The 17,987-nt window shown below is 31.2% G+C and overlaps 2 protein-coding genes across 2 annotated transcripts; both read left to right on the forward strand.

The window, feature by feature from the left end:
• Positions 1-1,460: 1,460 nt before the first annotated feature.
• On the forward strand, positions 1,461-5,940 carry LOC101506578 (COP9 signalosome complex subunit 1). The gene is made up of 6 exons (XM_004510801.4): positions 1,461-2,007; positions 3,105-3,425; positions 3,604-3,720; positions 3,820-3,905; positions 4,964-5,198; positions 5,435-5,940. Exons 1-6 carry the CDS (start codon positions 1,612-1,614, stop codon positions 5,609-5,611), a joined length of 1,332 nt encoding a protein of 443 aa, XP_004510858.1. The 5' UTR covers positions 1,461-1,611; the 3' UTR covers positions 5,612-5,940.
• Positions 5,941-11,510: 5,570 nt separating this feature from the next.
• LOC101506251 (probable pectin methyltransferase QUA3) lies at positions 11,511-17,612 on the forward strand. The gene is made up of 7 exons (XM_012718760.3): positions 11,511-12,302; positions 13,892-14,095; positions 14,470-14,680; positions 14,769-15,030; positions 15,565-15,939; positions 16,213-16,308; positions 17,181-17,612. Exons 1-7 carry the CDS (start codon positions 11,862-11,864, stop codon positions 17,386-17,388), a joined length of 1,797 nt encoding a protein of 598 aa, XP_012574214.1. The 5' UTR covers positions 11,511-11,861; the 3' UTR covers positions 17,389-17,612.
• The last annotated feature ends 375 nt before the right edge of the window (positions 17,613-17,987 follow it).

Raw genomic sequence — 17,987 nt, forward strand, 5'->3', positions numbered from 1 at the left:
ATTAAGTTTTTTTTCTTTTCAATTTTCATCTTTGTAGTTACATTTTTTTTGTCTTTGTTCATTATAAGTATGTGTTTTTTCCTTACTATAATGTGACAATCACTCCTTAGATACTCGTAAGGAGACACAAATGACATAAAAACTTAGTAGCATATGTCACAATAATCTTACATTACATGCTACATTAGCATTGTCATACGACTCTTTATTGTCATGTTTGTCATTATGGACGAAGAGATAACATCAATAATCAACGAAATCTTAAATTTTATTTAATAATTTTATTTTGCAGAAACTAAAACCAAAATTTTTTTGTATACTATGACCAAAAATGGTATTTACACTATAAAAATGAGGAAAAATTAGATGCAATTTCTTAACCACTTTGCTTATTGATCTTCTCTAAAGAATAGAGTACAATTGTTACAAACTAGACACATCACCCATGCAACACATAGGTGAAATATTAGCAAGGGAATCTTGATAAAAAAAAAATAATCAATGGAAAAAAGGAGAGGGATCATGAAATAGAGTAAGAGAAATCTTACAAAATATTTTAGTTCGCATAAAATTTGTTAAGGAAAATTTACCAATAACTACCTGTATACGGTTCATACAATTATTCTATTATAGTTTGTCAAGTAGATTAAAGTTACAAATCATATACTACCTTCTTTGTTCGTTACCAATTTCCGTTCCCGCAGCACAACCAAAAACAAAATTCATCATCTTCATAAATTGTTTTCAACAATTATGAAGAAGGATATTATGAATTCACACAACATTAAGGGAAGAAAGAGAATTATTGATTCATTACAAAGATAAAGATAAATAAAGAAGAAGAGAAATATTAGCCGAAAGAAGCCATTAATTATTATTCGCTCTGTAAATTGTGTTTTCATGGTAAACAAAAACATTAGGCAGAAATGGAGAGTATCATTCATTGGCTAACTGTACATGACATGCCAACATTGATTAATTTGTGGCTTGGTTGCGATGCGCATTATAACTGCGTGTCTTCCCATTTCACGCGTGCTTTTATTCGACATTAGAAAATCACGTGATCTAATTCAAGAACTGTTTAGGGGGAAACTTTGGGTGAAACTTAGAGTTTTGATAATTAACACTTGGACGACTACATATGATTTATTTAAAAGAGTATAAAAAAATGCACCTAGGGGCATGTTTGTTATGGATTATTAAAAAAAATATATTTTAAAAATTATTTGTTAAATTTTTTTCATAAATTAGAAGTTATTTTGTATTTGTTTATTATATTAAAAAAGTCATTTAAAGAAATAGTTATAAAAGAATATTATTTTTAAAAATCTACTTAAAATAATATTTTTAAAAGGTAAAAAACGGGCAAAAACTAAAAAAGTTATTGTTTTTAAAAACATACAATAAATTGCACTGAAGATTTTATCCATATAAAATTATCTAAGATCTAACACATATATGAAACGACAACGTTTAGTTATCTTGGTAGCGGTTACCGACTGTAGCGAAATTCCGAAGAACGATCTCCGTGCATAATCACTCTCACAGCAGAGAGTAGAAACTAACACAGTGACTCGCACCACATCAAAGCAAACCCTAACCCTAATCCCAATGGACGGAGACGACGAAACCTCAGGTCCAATGATCGACGAAATCTACGCCAACGGTGGCGAAGAGAGCGACCAGCGTAGTCGGAGAGCAATCATGAGCGGCGATCAACTTGACATTGAAGCGTACGCGGCTCTTTACTCAGGTCGGACGAAGATCATGCGGTTGCTCTTCATCGCTAACAACACTAAGAATCCGACGGTTCAGCTTGACGCGCTTCGCATGGCTTATGATGAGATTAAGAAGGGTGAGAATACTCAGCTTTTTAGGGAAGTTGTGCAGAAGATTAATGGTAGGTTGGGTTCGAATTATGAGATGGATTTGAGTTGGTGTGAAGTTGTTGATCGAAGAGCTGAGCAGAAGAAGGAGAGGCTCGAGAATGAGCTTAATGCTTATAGGGTGATTTTCTCTTTTCACACTTTTGGTTTTTTATGATTATTGTTATTTAGGGAAAAAAAAATTCTCTATTTTTTCCAGCAAATTATGAGTATACAATTTGATCTTAAAAATATTTAACATGGAATAAGTTAGGGTTCACTCGGACTGACTTATTTGAGTTTATGCGTCTGACATAAACATGTCTTGAAACTGTTTGAGAGGATATATATTAACGGCTTATGAGATGTTCATAAATATTAATAGCTAAATTCCATAAAATCTCGAGGATAGCACATGAAAACGATTTATAGTTTATAATAAAACAATTTGTTTTGTTATAGGGATAGTTTATAGTTTATATATAAGCATTTATGCTAAAAGTGCTTATTTAGTCTGTTTATCCAAACAGAGTTCAATCTAAGCACAAGCTTCATGATAGGCAATGTTTTTGAAAAGTCGATTTTTTTTTTTTGGTGTTGACTGAACCTTGTTTGTTTGGATTTGCACCTTGTAAAGGGAGTAGTGTATTTTATAGGCTGTTGGTTGAACTCTTGTGATTTGATTTGATTAATATGTTTTGTTTGTTGTATTGGTTTATGTATGTATTTTTATTTCAATATCAAGTGTTTACTATTATAATTTGCACTTCTTCCTTTTGAAGCGTTAAGTCTGCCCTTATTTGTGTGTACCATTTTCTGTGAACTTCTGAGGGTAGAAGGTTGTTTTTAGCAATTGTTTGCTCTCAGGCTAGAAATTCTGCATCATCTTGATATTGATTACTGGGTTAGGTCGTGGGTGAAATGTATCAATCATGCAAAACTATATTATCATGTCATTTCTACTTGATATGGTTGTGAATTCTGAAGCAGTGTCCCTGTGAAAATTTACCTTATATCTAGGGCTAGGTGTTTGGCATGGTAAAGTAGCTAGATGCATTCCACCCAAAACTAAGAATAAAAATGTGGAACTGCATGAATTGGTTTTGTACTTGGACTGTCTTGTTATATATGATATTTTAAAATCACCTGATTTTTCCTTTTCTTTTTCTAACTACCTTAATTGAATTACTGTTGCTGCTTTTCATTATCCATCGTTCAGATTTCATTTATTTTTTGCAGACAAACTTGATTAAAGAAAGCATAAGAATGGGATACAATGATTTTGGAGATTTTTACTATTCTCACGGTCAACTAGGGGATGCTTTTAAAAGTTATGTTCGTACCCGGGATTATTGCACTACAGCAAAACATATAATTCATATGTGTATGAGTACAATTCTAGTCAGTATTGAGATGGGTCAATTTTCCCATGTCTCAAGCTATGTTAGCAAGGCGGAGCAGGCAACAGATGCCCCTGACTTGATAATAATTTCCAAGCTACGATGTGCAGCAGGATTGGCTAATCTAGAGGCCAAAAAGTATAAGCTTGCTGCTCGAAAGGTCTATTCCTTTTCTCTCTTTTTAACTCTAATTCTGTTCAGAATACTTGATCATTGAAGGATTACTGCATGATAAATGAAGTCCTGATTTGGAGTCTGAGGATTCTTATCATTGTTTAATGCATGATAGCCTACTAACTTTATTTCTTTGGCAACCACATTTTCATTATATAATGCAGTTCCTAGAAACAGGCCCAGAACTGGGTAGTCACTATAATGAAGTTATTGCACCTCAAGATGTTGCAACATATGGGGGACTTTGTGCACTTGCAACATTTGATAGGGCAGAGTTAAAGGCAAGTTCTCCATTATATTTTCACAACCATCTCTTCTAAATGACTACTCATATACATTGATTACATTGTCTTTATGATTTTATTTCTTATATTTGACAGAGTAAAGTTATAGACAATTCCAACTTCCGGAATTTCTTAGAGTTAGTACCTGAAGTAAGGGAACTGATAAATGACTTTTATTCGAGGTAAGTGGGTGTGCAAGTACTCTCTTTGTTTTCTCTGTTGTTCGCTTATGTATTCTATTAGACAAACAATATATATAGGGTAGTTGTAGTTGCATGCTGTATAGTACTCCCTCCGTCTCACAATAATTCTCATTTGCCATTTTTCTGTCTCAAATTATTTGTCATTTTACATACCAATACAATATTAATTACTTTTTTCCACTAATATACCTTTATTTATTGTATCTCAACTTATCAAATTTCTTTACTAACTACAATTAATAAGGATGTTTTTTGTAAATGATACTAATTTTACTATTGAAATCAACCCAACTAATCATTTCCTTAAGAACTGTGTACAAACTAAATGAGACATTTAAAATGAGACGGAGGGAGTATATGTAATTATGGTATTTAGGATAACTGTAAATGCAATGTATGTAATACACTTCCGTCACGAAGTGTAGACACATGTCTCTTATTTCTTGTCTTACTTCACATGGTCTATGTTACATAACATTACTCACTACACCACATTTTTATTTTCTTGCTTATCTGAATCGAAGGTGATTTTAAGAGTCTTGATTTGGTAGAGTTGCACTGGATATTTCTTCATGCATGGTGCTCAGCTGTTTGTCTGAAAAAATGACCAGAATTCAAAAGAATTGGATTGAAATATTTGCATAGAGAATATAGTCATTAATTCATTAGACACTGACATACTTAATTGATACTTATGGGGTTGGTTGTTTTGTTTGTGGTCAATTCGATTTGTGGTCAGCAATTTAGAACATTTTAAAACTGGGTTTTGAATTTATAATTGGTAATAATAGACATGTTACATCTTTTATCATACTCAAATTGTTTGTTTGCATCTCTGTTACTTTTGTAACAGAGATAATTGGTAATGATAGACTTGTTACATCTTTTATCATACTCAAATTGTTTGTTTACACCTCTGTTACTTTCTTGTAACAGAGATAATTGGTAATAATAGTCTTGTTACATCTTTTATCATACTCAAATTGTTTGTTTACATCTCTGTTATTACCAATTATCTATTTCCTTTGTTTTTGTAGCCACTATGCTTCATGTCTGGAATACCTCGGGAACCTCAAAGCAAATCTGTCGCTTGATATACATTTGCATGACCATGTTGAGACACTTTATGATCAAATTCGTCACAAAGCCCTTATCCAGTATACACACCCATTTGTGTCTGTTGATTTGAATATGATGGCTAATGCATTCAAGACAACTGTTGTTGGACTTGAGAAAGAACTCGAAGCATTGATTACTGATAATCAGATACAGGTATGGTTTGAGTTACTATAAATATGCCTTGTTGTGGTTCATAGCTCAACGAGGTTGTACTATAGAAAATTATACAAATCTTAGTATTGCATGCTTCCCTTTATATTTGTGCATGTCCATATAACTTCTGCATATGATTTTAAATATTCCAATGCTTCTTTTACAAAAGTGAAGAACAAGGCCTGTCTGGGACTTAAAACAGCTCATGATTTAACAAACCTTTTGGATCTATGCAGGCTCGAATTGATTCACACAACAAAATATTGTATGCACGGCACGCAGATCAAAGGAATGCCACCTTTCAAAGGGTTCTAGAAACTGGAAGGGAATTTGATCGCGATGTTCGTTCCATGTTGCTGAGATCAAATCTTATTAAGCACGACTTCAATAGTAGGGCGTTAAGGAAACATTGAAGACAATGGACCAAGGTGGCTATTTTACATATTCACGGACAACAGTCAACTATAATGTAGCAAGGTTGGAGAAGATCGCCTTACTTTTTGGCCGGTTGAAACAAGGTTGCGGATATTAATTTGTGCCACATTTAATGATACTTATGGTTGCTCTTTGTATATACTATTTTATAGTTTAAATTAATTTGTCACTAGATCTCCATTTCCTTTTTCTGTTTTGTTTATGTACTGTTACTTTGTCGAAGGGAGCTTTGATGCAATAACTGGAGTTGTTATTATATAGGTACCAAATCATTAAATAAAAATAGACAATTTATATTGTTAAGATAGTTCAAGCATGTAAAAGAGTGATACTATCACTTGTTGAAATTAATTAAAGATGGCGGAAAAAAATGAAAACCAATGGTTTTGCCAGATTTGAGTACCCAATTTTCTCACAAGTCAAACTGAATCCAGTCTACCTATGGAGTAATTCTTTAATGCTTATTTGAAGGTGAATGTTCGTTCGACTTTCTGATTTTGCCCCTCATTCCCAAATATACTATCGAAAACTAAGATTTGCCCCTCATTCTCAGAGTACAGTAAAAACTCCAAAAATCACTTGTTTGAATTAGGTTATGGAGCTTCCAGAATTGATTCTTGTGAAGCAAGGTTGGTTTTGAAAAATTTGAAAAAATGTTTAAATATATTTTTGGTATTTGTAAATATATATTTTTTAATTTTAGTCTTTGTAATTTTTTTTTGGATTCTATTCCTTTGATCCTTAATATCAAGTGGACATTACAAAAACATTAATTAAATGTTTTTTTTTCTTGTAAATATAACAATTTTCAGTTTTAGTACTGAAAAAATATTTGTTTAAATTTTATCTCTGCAATATCTAAAAACTTTATTTTTGATCTTTAACATCAAATGGACGTTACAAAAACGTGAGCCGGACGTAAAATACAAATTTAAATAATTATTTTAAATAAATTTACTCGAAACAATATTTAAATAAGAACTAAAAATAATATGTATACTTATTTCTAATAAAATAAGTACACAAACTCCAATGAGAATACAAATCTAAATAATTATTCTAAACAAATTTAACCAAAATAATATGTAAATAACAAATAAAAATAATTTGTATACTTATTTCTAATAAAATAAGGATACAAACTCTAATGAAAATACAAATTCAAATAATTATTTTAAATAAATTTAACCGAAACAATATTTAAATAACAAATAAACATAATTTGTATACTTATTTCTAATAAAATAAATATACAAACTCCAATGAGAATACAAATTTAAATAATTATTCTAAACAAATTTAATCTAAATAATATTTAGATAAAAAAATAAAATAAATATACAAATTATTCTAATATTTAAATTAATATTCTCATTGGAGTGTTATGGTTGATGTACATATTAAAACATATTTAAAACCTTAAAAAAAATATATATTTGAGTTGATCTCAAAAAAACATGTTAGTTGGATTAAGTTATCAATTGATTGTTGAGTTGGGCCTTTAATAGTTAAGTGATGAGTTTGGCCTTCAATAGTTAAGTGAGATTTTTTTTTTTTAAATAACTAATATTAATAATTAATTATTAATTTTATTAGAAGGAAAAATTAATTTTAAAACTTCTTTGTGACTCCAACTTTTCTCAACTTATGACTCATGAATAGTTATGTAGTTGATAATCTAAATGGACTTACGATATAGTCATACATGTTTAGAGGCTTGCTATGGCCGAGACTCAATTAAAAGAGAATTAAAAAATAATGATAAATGTCAATAACTAAATCCACACAACTATCATGTCTATAATAATAATAATCGATTTAATGCAAGATGTGTATTAAAATAGTTGATCTGCTTAAAGGCTACCGACCATGGTTTAGAAAAACTGTTTTTAGATATCAAACATGGTAGGAAGCCAAGTGTTACGGATAGTTTAGGGATCCAGAGTTATAAATATTAATTTGGTTTTTGGTTTTTTTTAATAAGATATCTAATCATTTAATTAATGTTATTAAACTTGGACTTGTCATCAATCCAGTGAGGATATTGAGTCAATAGATCATTGGTTGAATAACAGGATTTGGTATAATTTTAAATGATTTTGGTAATATTTGTCTTTAGGATGTTTGTTAAGAAGTCTAAGTACAATTTTTTTATTTAAAAAATTAATTTTTGAACTTTCATTTAATTGAATACATAAATTATACGATAAAATTTCTATATAATTTAAATTTATAAAGTCATTCTAGCATGATTGGTTGAAAAGTGTCATTGCTTGTTATGAATTTTTACTGGCTGATTCAGGTCCATGTATTCAACACATTGATATTCAAATTTGACTCAAACTGTGAATAAAATATACAACCATGCACCAATACAAACATTACCCAGCTTTGTGCATTTTGCCTAAAAAAATGGGAGGAAATATCCCCACCCCATAAATGGTTTTGGATGCATTATTTAAAGAAAATGTTGTTCAAAATACACTTCCGAACAAATTATAGATTGGACCAGCTAATGAGAATCAAGACACAAACAAGCAAAAGGTTTATGAACTAGAAAGGAAGGGTTGTTGATTTGCAACCAACTAATATTAAAGAGGATGTCAATGTTGTATTGACAACAAGTAATTAGTATATATTTGTTATTAGGTTTGAAAAAAATTATTCATAGGTTTAAAGGTTCTAAGAAATGGAATAACTTCTAAATTTCAATGTTTTTATTTCCATGAAATGAAGTGCTAATAAAAGATTCTTCTGCGTGTGAATAAAATTGATATAACTTCTCATAAATATCTATTTATCCAATTCTTTAAAAAATTCTTAGTAAAACAATTTTTTTTTTAGAAAATACTTTAGAATAAGTTTCCCATCATTATTTTCTAAGAAAAATTATTTTTGAGAATAAGTTTCTCAACTATAAAACAAATGCCTCCAAAGAGAGAAACTACAAACAAATAAATTTTTAGATATATATATTGTTAGTAATTGGAATAATGCATAAGAGGATGGTGAACTTCTCATAGTTCACCAAACCCCGTACTAGACAGATTCAAATTCAAATGACATGTTAAGGCAAATTCAAATTCAAATATTATTCATGACATACAAATCTTTTAAACGTTTTTTTTTAATAATGATGATAACAAGAGCAATTTTTGTCATATTCAAGATTTCAATGTAGCTATGTCGAAGTAAAAACAAAAAATTAGAGCGCAAATATGTCTAGGGTACTCGTTTTAGAGTTTAATACTATAATGTAGCTTCAATTTTGCTTTTTTTTTCCTCTTTCTCATTTTTTTTAATAAGATCTATGTTCGATGAGGTTTTTGTTTTTTTCTTTTTTATTTAATATTTAAAAGATATTTTTTGGTTTTTTTTTTTTTTTTGTAGTTTTGGAAAAAGTTGGTTCCTACCAGGTCACCCAACCTTTGAACCAACCGACAGACTAAAATGAGTGTTATAATAGTCTCAACAAGTCATGAAATTGGAACTCTTCGAACCCGAATCTAACCAATTACTATCAAGTATTCTTTCTTGCTTCACGTGTTGCAACTTTTCTCCTTATTTTTCAACACTACAACCATTCGCATTCACACCTTCCTATTTGTTATTATTCCACTCAAAATTTGGTTTTCCGCCTCACCATTCTTTTTCAAATTTCAGAAGATACGTTACTCAAAACTGTTAAACTTTTTCAAACTCATGCGCATGAATCAAACTTACAAATCCAATAATAAAAATAAGGACCAAACAATTGCACCGCACATTAAAATTGCATATGTGTGGTGAAATTAACAAAATTATAATGAAACACTATAATTTTGTAATAGTTATAGAGTGTAGTTTTATGTGAAATTATATTATATTTTGAACTTTAGTTAAATTGTACCATTACTATCTTTTTAATAATTTAAGCATACTAGTCCATATTTATGTTAAATGAATTATTGGAAGCATGAATATTGTTGCTTTGGTGTAAATTTTTAAATAATTTTGTAAGTATGATATAAATGTATTCTTCATTTTTATTTTAAGTAAAAATACACTTTTAGATCAATTTCCGCTTATGTTATTTAACTTTTTTTCTTTCGATTTGCTCCTTTGAGTTACATTAAGTTTGCACTATTAACCTTAAGTTATATTGAATCACACAAACAATCTTTTGAGTTTGAATTTTTCTCGAATTACTATAATTAAAATTTAATCGAAATATTAATATAAATTAATTGTCCAAACTAATTTTTAAATGGAAAGAGTTAATGACATTAGTTATGTATATATATTTTTATTATTATGTTTATAAGGTTATGCATGTATCTAAATAATTGTCGAGAAAATCAACGAATGAAGTCATTTCTAAGGTCTGATAAATGCTTTTTATGATAATTATTGCAACATTTGATAGATTTTTTAATGATTAGAAGTTTTTAATACCAATCATTTTTAAAATTGAGATAAAGCATAAACAAAACTAAATTTAAAGGATCGTAAATGTATTTTTGCCTTTATTTTAAGTATGTAAATATGTAAATTGTTCATAACTTTAGGGATACAAAGATATACCTCTAGTTGAGTTTAAATTTTCTCCATTTTTAAAAAAAAGATGAAGATCTAATTAGTATAATTTTGATGTATAAATATTCAAATATTAATGTCATATATTTTGAAAATGTATACTTTTATATCAATTATATCCAAAAACTATAGAAATGGATATCACCGTTTCTTTTGTGAAATGGTAAGAAATGGAGAGGTTACCTTCAATAGGCATTAGCTAATGGAAAGGATAGTGACTTAAATGAGGAAGGCAACTATAAATCGGGTTTATGTAATTTTTGATAATGAGATTGTTGTGAACGATATAGAATAAAAAGTTGTTGGTACAATAATGTGAAAGTGACTTTCAATTATGTAAAGTAAATGTGGTTGCCAAGCGAATTATTTGTGTTCATGTTGAAGCAACTACTATAACATGGTTACATAAAATACCTCAAAAACGTATGTGATTACTCATTATTAGATGAATTTTTTTTGGATATGCTATTTTAATTGCATATATATCACTTTTGACCCAAAATCTAGACATCAAAATTTTATTTTAATAGTTAATCCTTCAATCTTTTAACGATCCAAATTTATTTTACCGTGAATTTAAGATTCTTTAATACAGGTCCTATTGTGAGAAAAAATATAGTCGTGAGAATGTAACACAGGTAAATGTTACTATTTTTTTTTTTAATATTTATGAAATTTATGAATAGTAATATTAGTAAAGATCGTTTCTGTGTTATATTTTTCTGGTTCATTTTGGTATATGCATTAAACTTATAGGAACAACAATCATTTGATACTCTCTCATCACAAGCAATACCAGCTCCTTTCAATCTGATTCCTTCTTCAATTGTGGTTACACAATCGATACGTCTTCAAACACCTTCGATTAGACATTTCAATCCTCTAAGATATGTTCAAAAATAGAGGTGGATAAAGTTCAATTCTAAACTAGAACCATTTGAAAATTGAATCAAATTAGTTTTCAGTTTTAAAAAATAAAACTGAACTAATTTGCAGTTCAAAAAATCGAACCAAATTGTTTTATAAACTGGTGCACCAAAATAACTTAGAGACTAATTTGAGTTTTTTTTTTTTTAGAATATTTTCAAAATCCAACAAGGATTGGATTTGTTCAAAATATTTTACACATCAACAACTTTTCTAAATTCATCTATTTATTTTAACATTCATCAGCTAATTGATCAAATTTTATGTTTATTAAATTTCATTAGAGACTAATTTGGGTCCAAAATCATTTTTAGTAAAAAATAAAAGAGCAAAATTTTACTTGTAATCAAATTTGGAGGGAGTAAATCACGCAGTGTTCTGAAACATTTACCTATATGCTCGAAGAGATCTAATGATCTGGTCATTTCCTTCAAACAAAATCTTCACTTTTCAACACTCAGTGGAATTTATTTTATACACAGTCAACACAATTTTCTACTAAATACTTTACTTCCAAATTCACTACAATCTCAGATCCTTCATCTTCATAACAAATTTCCAATCTCACACAAAATAAAAAACCAAACAGTTGTAACAAAAAACCTCATTTTCCGACCCATCAAAAACTCCTATCAATTCCACCAAAAAGCACCGATTTTTACCATCAAAATGCATCAAAAACCAAACCCAACATACTAATTTAATCAGATCCAGCTTATTTCTCAAATGGGTCATGTAAACCTCCCAGCTTCAAAGCGAACTAGCGGCATCAACTACAACCCTCGTCAATGGCGGTTACTAGACCTTATTTCTGCTGCATTCTTCGGTTTGGTGTTCCTTTTTTTCGTTCTTGTCTTCACGCCGCTCGGCGATAACCTCGCTGCCTCGGGGAGACAGACGCTGCTGCTGTCTGGCTCTGATCCGCAGCAGCGTCTGCGTGTCGTGGCGGCGATTGAGGCGGGACAGCCGAGAGTTATCGAGGCATGTCCAGTTGATGAAGTGGACCATATGCCGTGTGAAGATCCGAGGCTTAATAGTCAGCTTAGTAGAGAGATGAATTATTATAGAGAGAGACATTGTCCATCGGTGGAGAATAGGCCTCTTTGTCTTATTCCTCCGCCTAGTGGGTATAAGGTTTCGGTTCAGTGGCCTGAGAGTTTGCATAAGGTATGATTATGAATGATGGTACTTTTTTTGGATGCTAAAAATGTGTAGGAATTTTGATTAATTAGTGGATTTTTTTCTTTGTTTTAATTTTGGTGCTTTGTGGTTGCTTTTTGCATAAGGAACTAGTATGTTGAGTGTTTAGCTATGTAGCACTTTGAGGGTATGTTTGGTGTTTGATATGTGTTGTTGTCCGATGCCACACTTTAACTTGTAGGTGTGTCATGTGTTCGATATGGGTTGGTGTTCGATACGACGTTGGCGAGTCAATCACTCTCATTTTCTTAAATTGTTATTGGTGTCTGCATGTCCGTGTCGTGTCTGGTTTATCTGTGTCTATGTCAATACATCATAGGTGTTTAACTAAGTTGAAGGCGTGTGTCTGTGTCTAACACATTTACATTTAATCACTTTCATTTTCTCAAATTATTGCCTGTGGCTACATGATAGTAGTACCCATGTCGTGTCTGAAGTACGTGCACATGATGGGGTTTCATAGGTGTTTAGATACTCAATATGATTTTGGAAGATAGGAGTTTGGTTTTTAGTGTGTTTTTAGTTTGGTATGGAAAATCTCTTTGAGAGTTTTCTAGTAAGTGATAATTAGTTTGTGTTTTTTTAGGATTTTGGAGTTTGAGTTTCCACTTTCAAAAAAGAACAAAAGTAGTGATTGCATTCTAAGGCGCTTCTGGCTTCTGAGTCCATACCCTTGTGAATGTGAAGCTTTAAATTGATGTGTTTTTGTTTTTAAGAAGGGAAAAGTAACTGTTATGTTATGCTATTGGGTTGTGACAGTTGACAATTTGTTCGAATCAGGATCATTTGACAAATGCCATGTCATTTTATAGGTAATTGATGATCTGATTGAATGCTCTGTTCAAATTATCTTGTGGCCAAGTTTTTAGGTAACCTTGGCCCTAAAACATTTGTACCTAGGACAAAAATATTTGTTATCAGAATAGGGAATATGTTTTGGAAATGGCCTTTTTGTAGGATGATGTGTTTGAATTTGTCAATAAAGGAGGCTTGCATGCAGCTATTAGAATGTAGTGTAAAGTGAGAAAAAGGTGATAGAGAGATGGAAGAATAAGAAAAAGTTGGATAGGAAAGAGGAGACAGAAGTTAAGCAAACTATGACCTGTGTGATTTGTAGAAACATTCCATCTTTTCATTTTTTTATTACAAAAATTTTATTTTATTTTTCACTTTGTTTTCTGTTTTTAATGAGTTCTATAGGAAATAATGAACATAATATTATAACGTTTTTACTGTTTTTGTATATCCCATAAAAAATAAGAATAAAAGTCAAAATAAAGTTGCATTCTGTTTGGTAATTTAAAGTAAGAAAAAAATATTTTTCAAAGCAAATATGCCCTAAATTATCCCTACAGGGTCCTGATAACTATTAGCTTTAATGGATCCTGATTAATTGAAGATCATCTATTAACATTGTTTCTTTATTTACCCTACTTATTTATCATTTACATTTGATGAGGCGCATCAACATAATGTCATAAAATAGTTTATAATGTTTTTGATATTTGTCGTTAGTGATCCATCAGTCTAAAGGCTCTCTAATATATCCTATGCAGATATGGCACAGCAACATGCCTCACAACAAGATTGCTGACAGGAAAGGTCACCAAGGATGGATGAAACTTGAAGGCCCACACTTTATATTCCCTGGAGGCGGCACAATGTTTCCAGACGGAGCAGAGCAGTATATTGAAAAACTTGGTCAATACATTCCAATGAATGGCGGCGCTCTTAGGACTGCTCTTGATATGGGGTGTGGGGTAGGAGTTATTTTCTCTTTTCCTTAAGAGTGTTATTGGATTCGTGGTATATGGTGGAATGGAATAGGTTAGAATTTAAAATATATATATATATATATATGTTTTTTCATTCCAGTTCACTCCACTCTGTTCCAATCTATACTGCCAATCCAAACATAGAGACCTTGGTAGATTGAATTTATTATTGTTTAATGCAGTTTTGTCAATTACAGATCACGGAAAATAGTAGTTTGTTAAAATTTCGCTAAGCACATTTTGTACAAAATAGCGTATCACAAAACAATTGTGGTTCTTCAAATTCCACTACACTATAGCTGCGATTTAACAACATTGGTTTAATGTGCAACTGATTTTTTTTTTCTCGTGTTTTACAGGTTGCCAGTTTCGGAGGATTTTTACTATCACAAAACATTATAACGATGTCGTTTGCTCCAAGGGATTCACACAAATCACAAATACAATTTGCTCTTGAACGAGGAATACCTGCTTTTGTTGCCATGCTTGGTACTCGCAGACTTCCGTTTCCTGCATTTGGCTTTGACTTAGTCCATTGTTCTCGATGTTTAATTCCTTTTACAGCCCACAGTAAGTTCTTTGCTGCAGCTCCCCTGTCCATATCTTGCAAATTTCTTAATAGATGTGGCTGCCCTAATGCCGAAACTCCGCCTTGCAGATGCAACTTATTTCCTTGAAGTCGATAGATTACTTCGCCCTGGCGGATATCTAGTCATATCCGGCCCACCTGTTCAGTGGCCTAAACAAGACAAAGAGTGGTCTGATCTCCAGGGTGTGGCAAGAGCTTTATGTTATGAACTGATTGCTGTCGATGGCAACACCGTCATATGGAAGAAGCCAGCAGGGGATCTGTGTCTCCCCAACCAAAACGAATTTGGTATTGAGTTATGCGATGAATCAGATGATCCCAATTCCGCTTGGTAATTTCCAGTAGGCTATAGTTTGAGTTCATTTTTCCTCTTACTATTTTTGCTTCACATTTTCCCTTATTCAGCATTGATAATGACACCGTTTTTTACAAATTATAAAAAAAAAGTTATTTTGATATTCAATAATTTAGATTAATTTTTAGGAATTTTAAAAAAAGCAAGAGCTATTTTGTTTTTGTTTACCATAATGATTTTTATATAAAAAAATCCTCTATTGAAAATGATTTTTAAGAGAAGCTACTCAAAACAGCTTCTCATTTGAAGCAACTTTTAGATTTGGTCAGACTCTCATTTTTCTAAAATATGTAACAAGCCGATGCAAACTTCAAAAATTGGTTAATTTATTTAAAAAAGTAATTTTTCATCAAAAACTGTAATATTTTAAATCTTTATGCTTTCTACAAATATATGTATTGTACGGACCTGATAAGAATATCCTCCAGGTGAAATCGACTTCTTATATGTTTACTGACTTCTCGTGGCGGTTACTTGGGACTTCCAAAACTAATATGATCTATTTTGCAGGTACTTCAAATTAAAGAAATGTGCCAGTAGGATATCTTCTGTGAAAGGAGAGTATAGTATTGGGATGATTCCCAAGTGGCCAGAAAGGCTAACTGCTCCGCCACCTAGGTCAACACTCTTGAAAAACGTTGCTGATGTATACGAAGCTGACACTAGGCGATGGTTAAGGAGGGTTGCACACTATAAAAATTCTCTAAACATAAAGTTGGGGACTCCAGCAGTACGGAATGTCATGGACATGAATGCGTTCTTTGGAGGTTTTGCAGCTGCACTAAAATCAGATCCCGTGTGGGTAATGAATGTAGTTCCGTCTCGCAAGCCATCCACTCTTGATGTGATCTTTGACAGGGGTCTCATTGGAGTCTATCATGATTGGTGGGTTTTAGCTGAAAATTTTAAGTGATATATAAGTTTTCGCATTTGTCTTTTGGCTTGCCTTAATCAATGTTGCAGGCTCATTTTTTTTAACATCAATGAATGTTAATATAACCTGAAATAAACGTACAGTGTGCGAAAATTGTCCTTTTAATCGATAAGTTTTTTCATACTATAAAACCGAAGACTATTTCATGCAGCTGGTAGTTTGCAGAAATTATGTTGCTTCGCAAACTGATTCCTAATCTGCAGTTGTTTGTTTATTGTTCTTAGGTGTGAACCTTTCTCGACATATCCCCGCTCCTATGATCTGATCCATGTGGGCAGCATTGAATCACTTATAAAGGATCCAGCCTCTGGCAAAAGCAGGTATTTTTATGCTAAATAAAATGCTAATTTGATGTCACCATATTGGTCTAGGACTTCTTAGGGAACATTATAATGTGATTGTAAATACCAATTTGAAATCTCAGTTCTTGTTTTCAAATATTTGCTGGCACAAACAAGTGGAAAGAGATTGAGGAATAAATTGCTATCTGAAAGACTATTAATTTTATGTGTTAGATCTGTACTGAATGCCATCACTGCATCTATGACATGTTTTATTATGATCACTTTTGTTTCATATAATATAAACATGTATTTTGAATGCTTTAAATGTTTGCATTTTCATATGTAATGTAAATAATTGATTGTCTACTTTCTCAACTTGGTTACTTAGTTTGAATAGATGATTTGTAAAACTTACATCACCAAAAGTCATACTTGTTCATTGGTCTGTTTGGAATGATTCATAAGATTACAGTATGAATCAAGGAGTGGCTGAACATTCGTTCAATTTAAGTTGAGTTTCCTAGATTGCTAGTTTCCTTCTTTGAGCTTGTTTGGATTGACTTAGTTGAGCTTCTCTACTGGTATAAGTACATGTGACTGTTTGACGGAACTAATGGAAACAACTTATGATATGTCCATAAGGTCTTTATAGCTTATTTTCATAAACTCTTCAAGGTAGCTTTTGAAAACAGCTTATAGTTGATATGAAATAGTTTGAATTTAGTTTATCTTTTATAATAGAAATAACTTTACATAAGCACTTATGAATTAAGCTGTTTATTCAAAAAGGACCTTTAATATGAATGTTTAATCTCAACTTTTAAAAGCTTCCTCTATAAAGTGTTAGTTGATTACGTTGTTTCTCGCATAAAAAGAGCTCACCCTATTGCATAATGACTTCATCGCAGATGTAACCTAGTTGATTTAATGGTAGAAATAGACCGAATGTTGCGGCCAGAAGGCACCGTTGTGGTGAGAGATACTCCCGAAGTAATCGACAAAGTATCTCGTGTCGCTCATGCAGTGAGATGGAGGCATACCATATATGATAAAGAACCCGAATCACATGGCAGAGATAAAATCCTAGTTGCAACCAAGACTTTTTGGACACTCTAATTCTCATCACACTTAACATAGTTGTGTAATTGAGGTAAAATTTAGTTCTCAATGCTTTGAGGATTGTGATTTTGAAGTTATCTTATGCATCAAAGGGATGTGGTTTCCCTTCCTGTTCATTATGTATACAAGGAGAAAGTAATGTTATAGGATATGAGAAAAACTGAAAAATGTGAAGACTTTGTGTAGTTTTATATGAAAAGGCACAAGCCTATTTTAGTTAATATTTTGTCTTACATAAAACTTATAATAGTATAAGGATAATTTGTAATTCAATGCTTTTTTTATTTTATAATTACTTATATTCATTGGAAAACAATAATCACTGCTCTAATTTTGCTATTTAATCTTAATTCTCTTAAGATAACTTTTTACGAGATCTCATATTTTTAATTAAGTTTACGTAGGTTACGTTAGTTCACGAAGACGAAGATAAATGAGAGGTTCTGTGAAATTGTTACTATAAATTGTCATCTACATCGTGTAAATTGTAATTTTCACACAAGGCTTATATATTCAAGAAAACTGCATAATTGTATAGTTCTTGTAATATATGATTCTCACGTAAAGATATAAAAATTGAAAGACTTACACTCTTT

The sequence above is a fragment of the Cicer arietinum genome, chromosome 7 (assembly GCF_000331145.2).
Source record: "Cicer arietinum cultivar CDC Frontier isolate Library 1 chromosome 7, Cicar.CDCFrontier_v2.0, whole genome shotgun sequence".
Taxonomy (NCBI): Eukaryota; Viridiplantae; Streptophyta; class Magnoliopsida; order Fabales; family Fabaceae; genus Cicer; species Cicer arietinum.

Excerpts from the sequence above, each read along its gene's own strand:
- LOC101506578 (XM_004510801.4), top strand. The coding sequence starts at position 1,612 with ATGGACGGAGACGACGAAACCTCAGGTCCAATGATCGACGAAATCTAC. Across the intron at positions 3,721-3,819 it reads TTGATAGGGCAGAGTTAAAG|AGTAAAGTTATAGACAATTC; the intron begins GCAAGTTCTCCA and ends TATATTTGACAG. Across the intron at positions 3,906-4,963 it reads ATAAATGACTTTTATTCGAG|CCACTATGCTTCATGTCTGG; the intron begins GTAAGTGGGTGT and ends TTGTTTTTGTAG.
- LOC101506251 (XM_012718760.3), top strand. The coding sequence starts at position 11,862 with ATGGGTCATGTAAACCTCCCAGCTTCAAAGCGAACTAGCGGCATCAAC. Across the intron at positions 14,681-14,768 it reads AATTCCTTTTACAGCCCACA|ATGCAACTTATTTCCTTGAA; the intron begins GTAAGTTCTTTG and ends TCCGCCTTGCAG. Across the intron at positions 16,309-17,180 it reads CCAGCCTCTGGCAAAAGCAG|ATGTAACCTAGTTGATTTAA; the intron begins GTATTTTTATGC and ends ACTTCATCGCAG.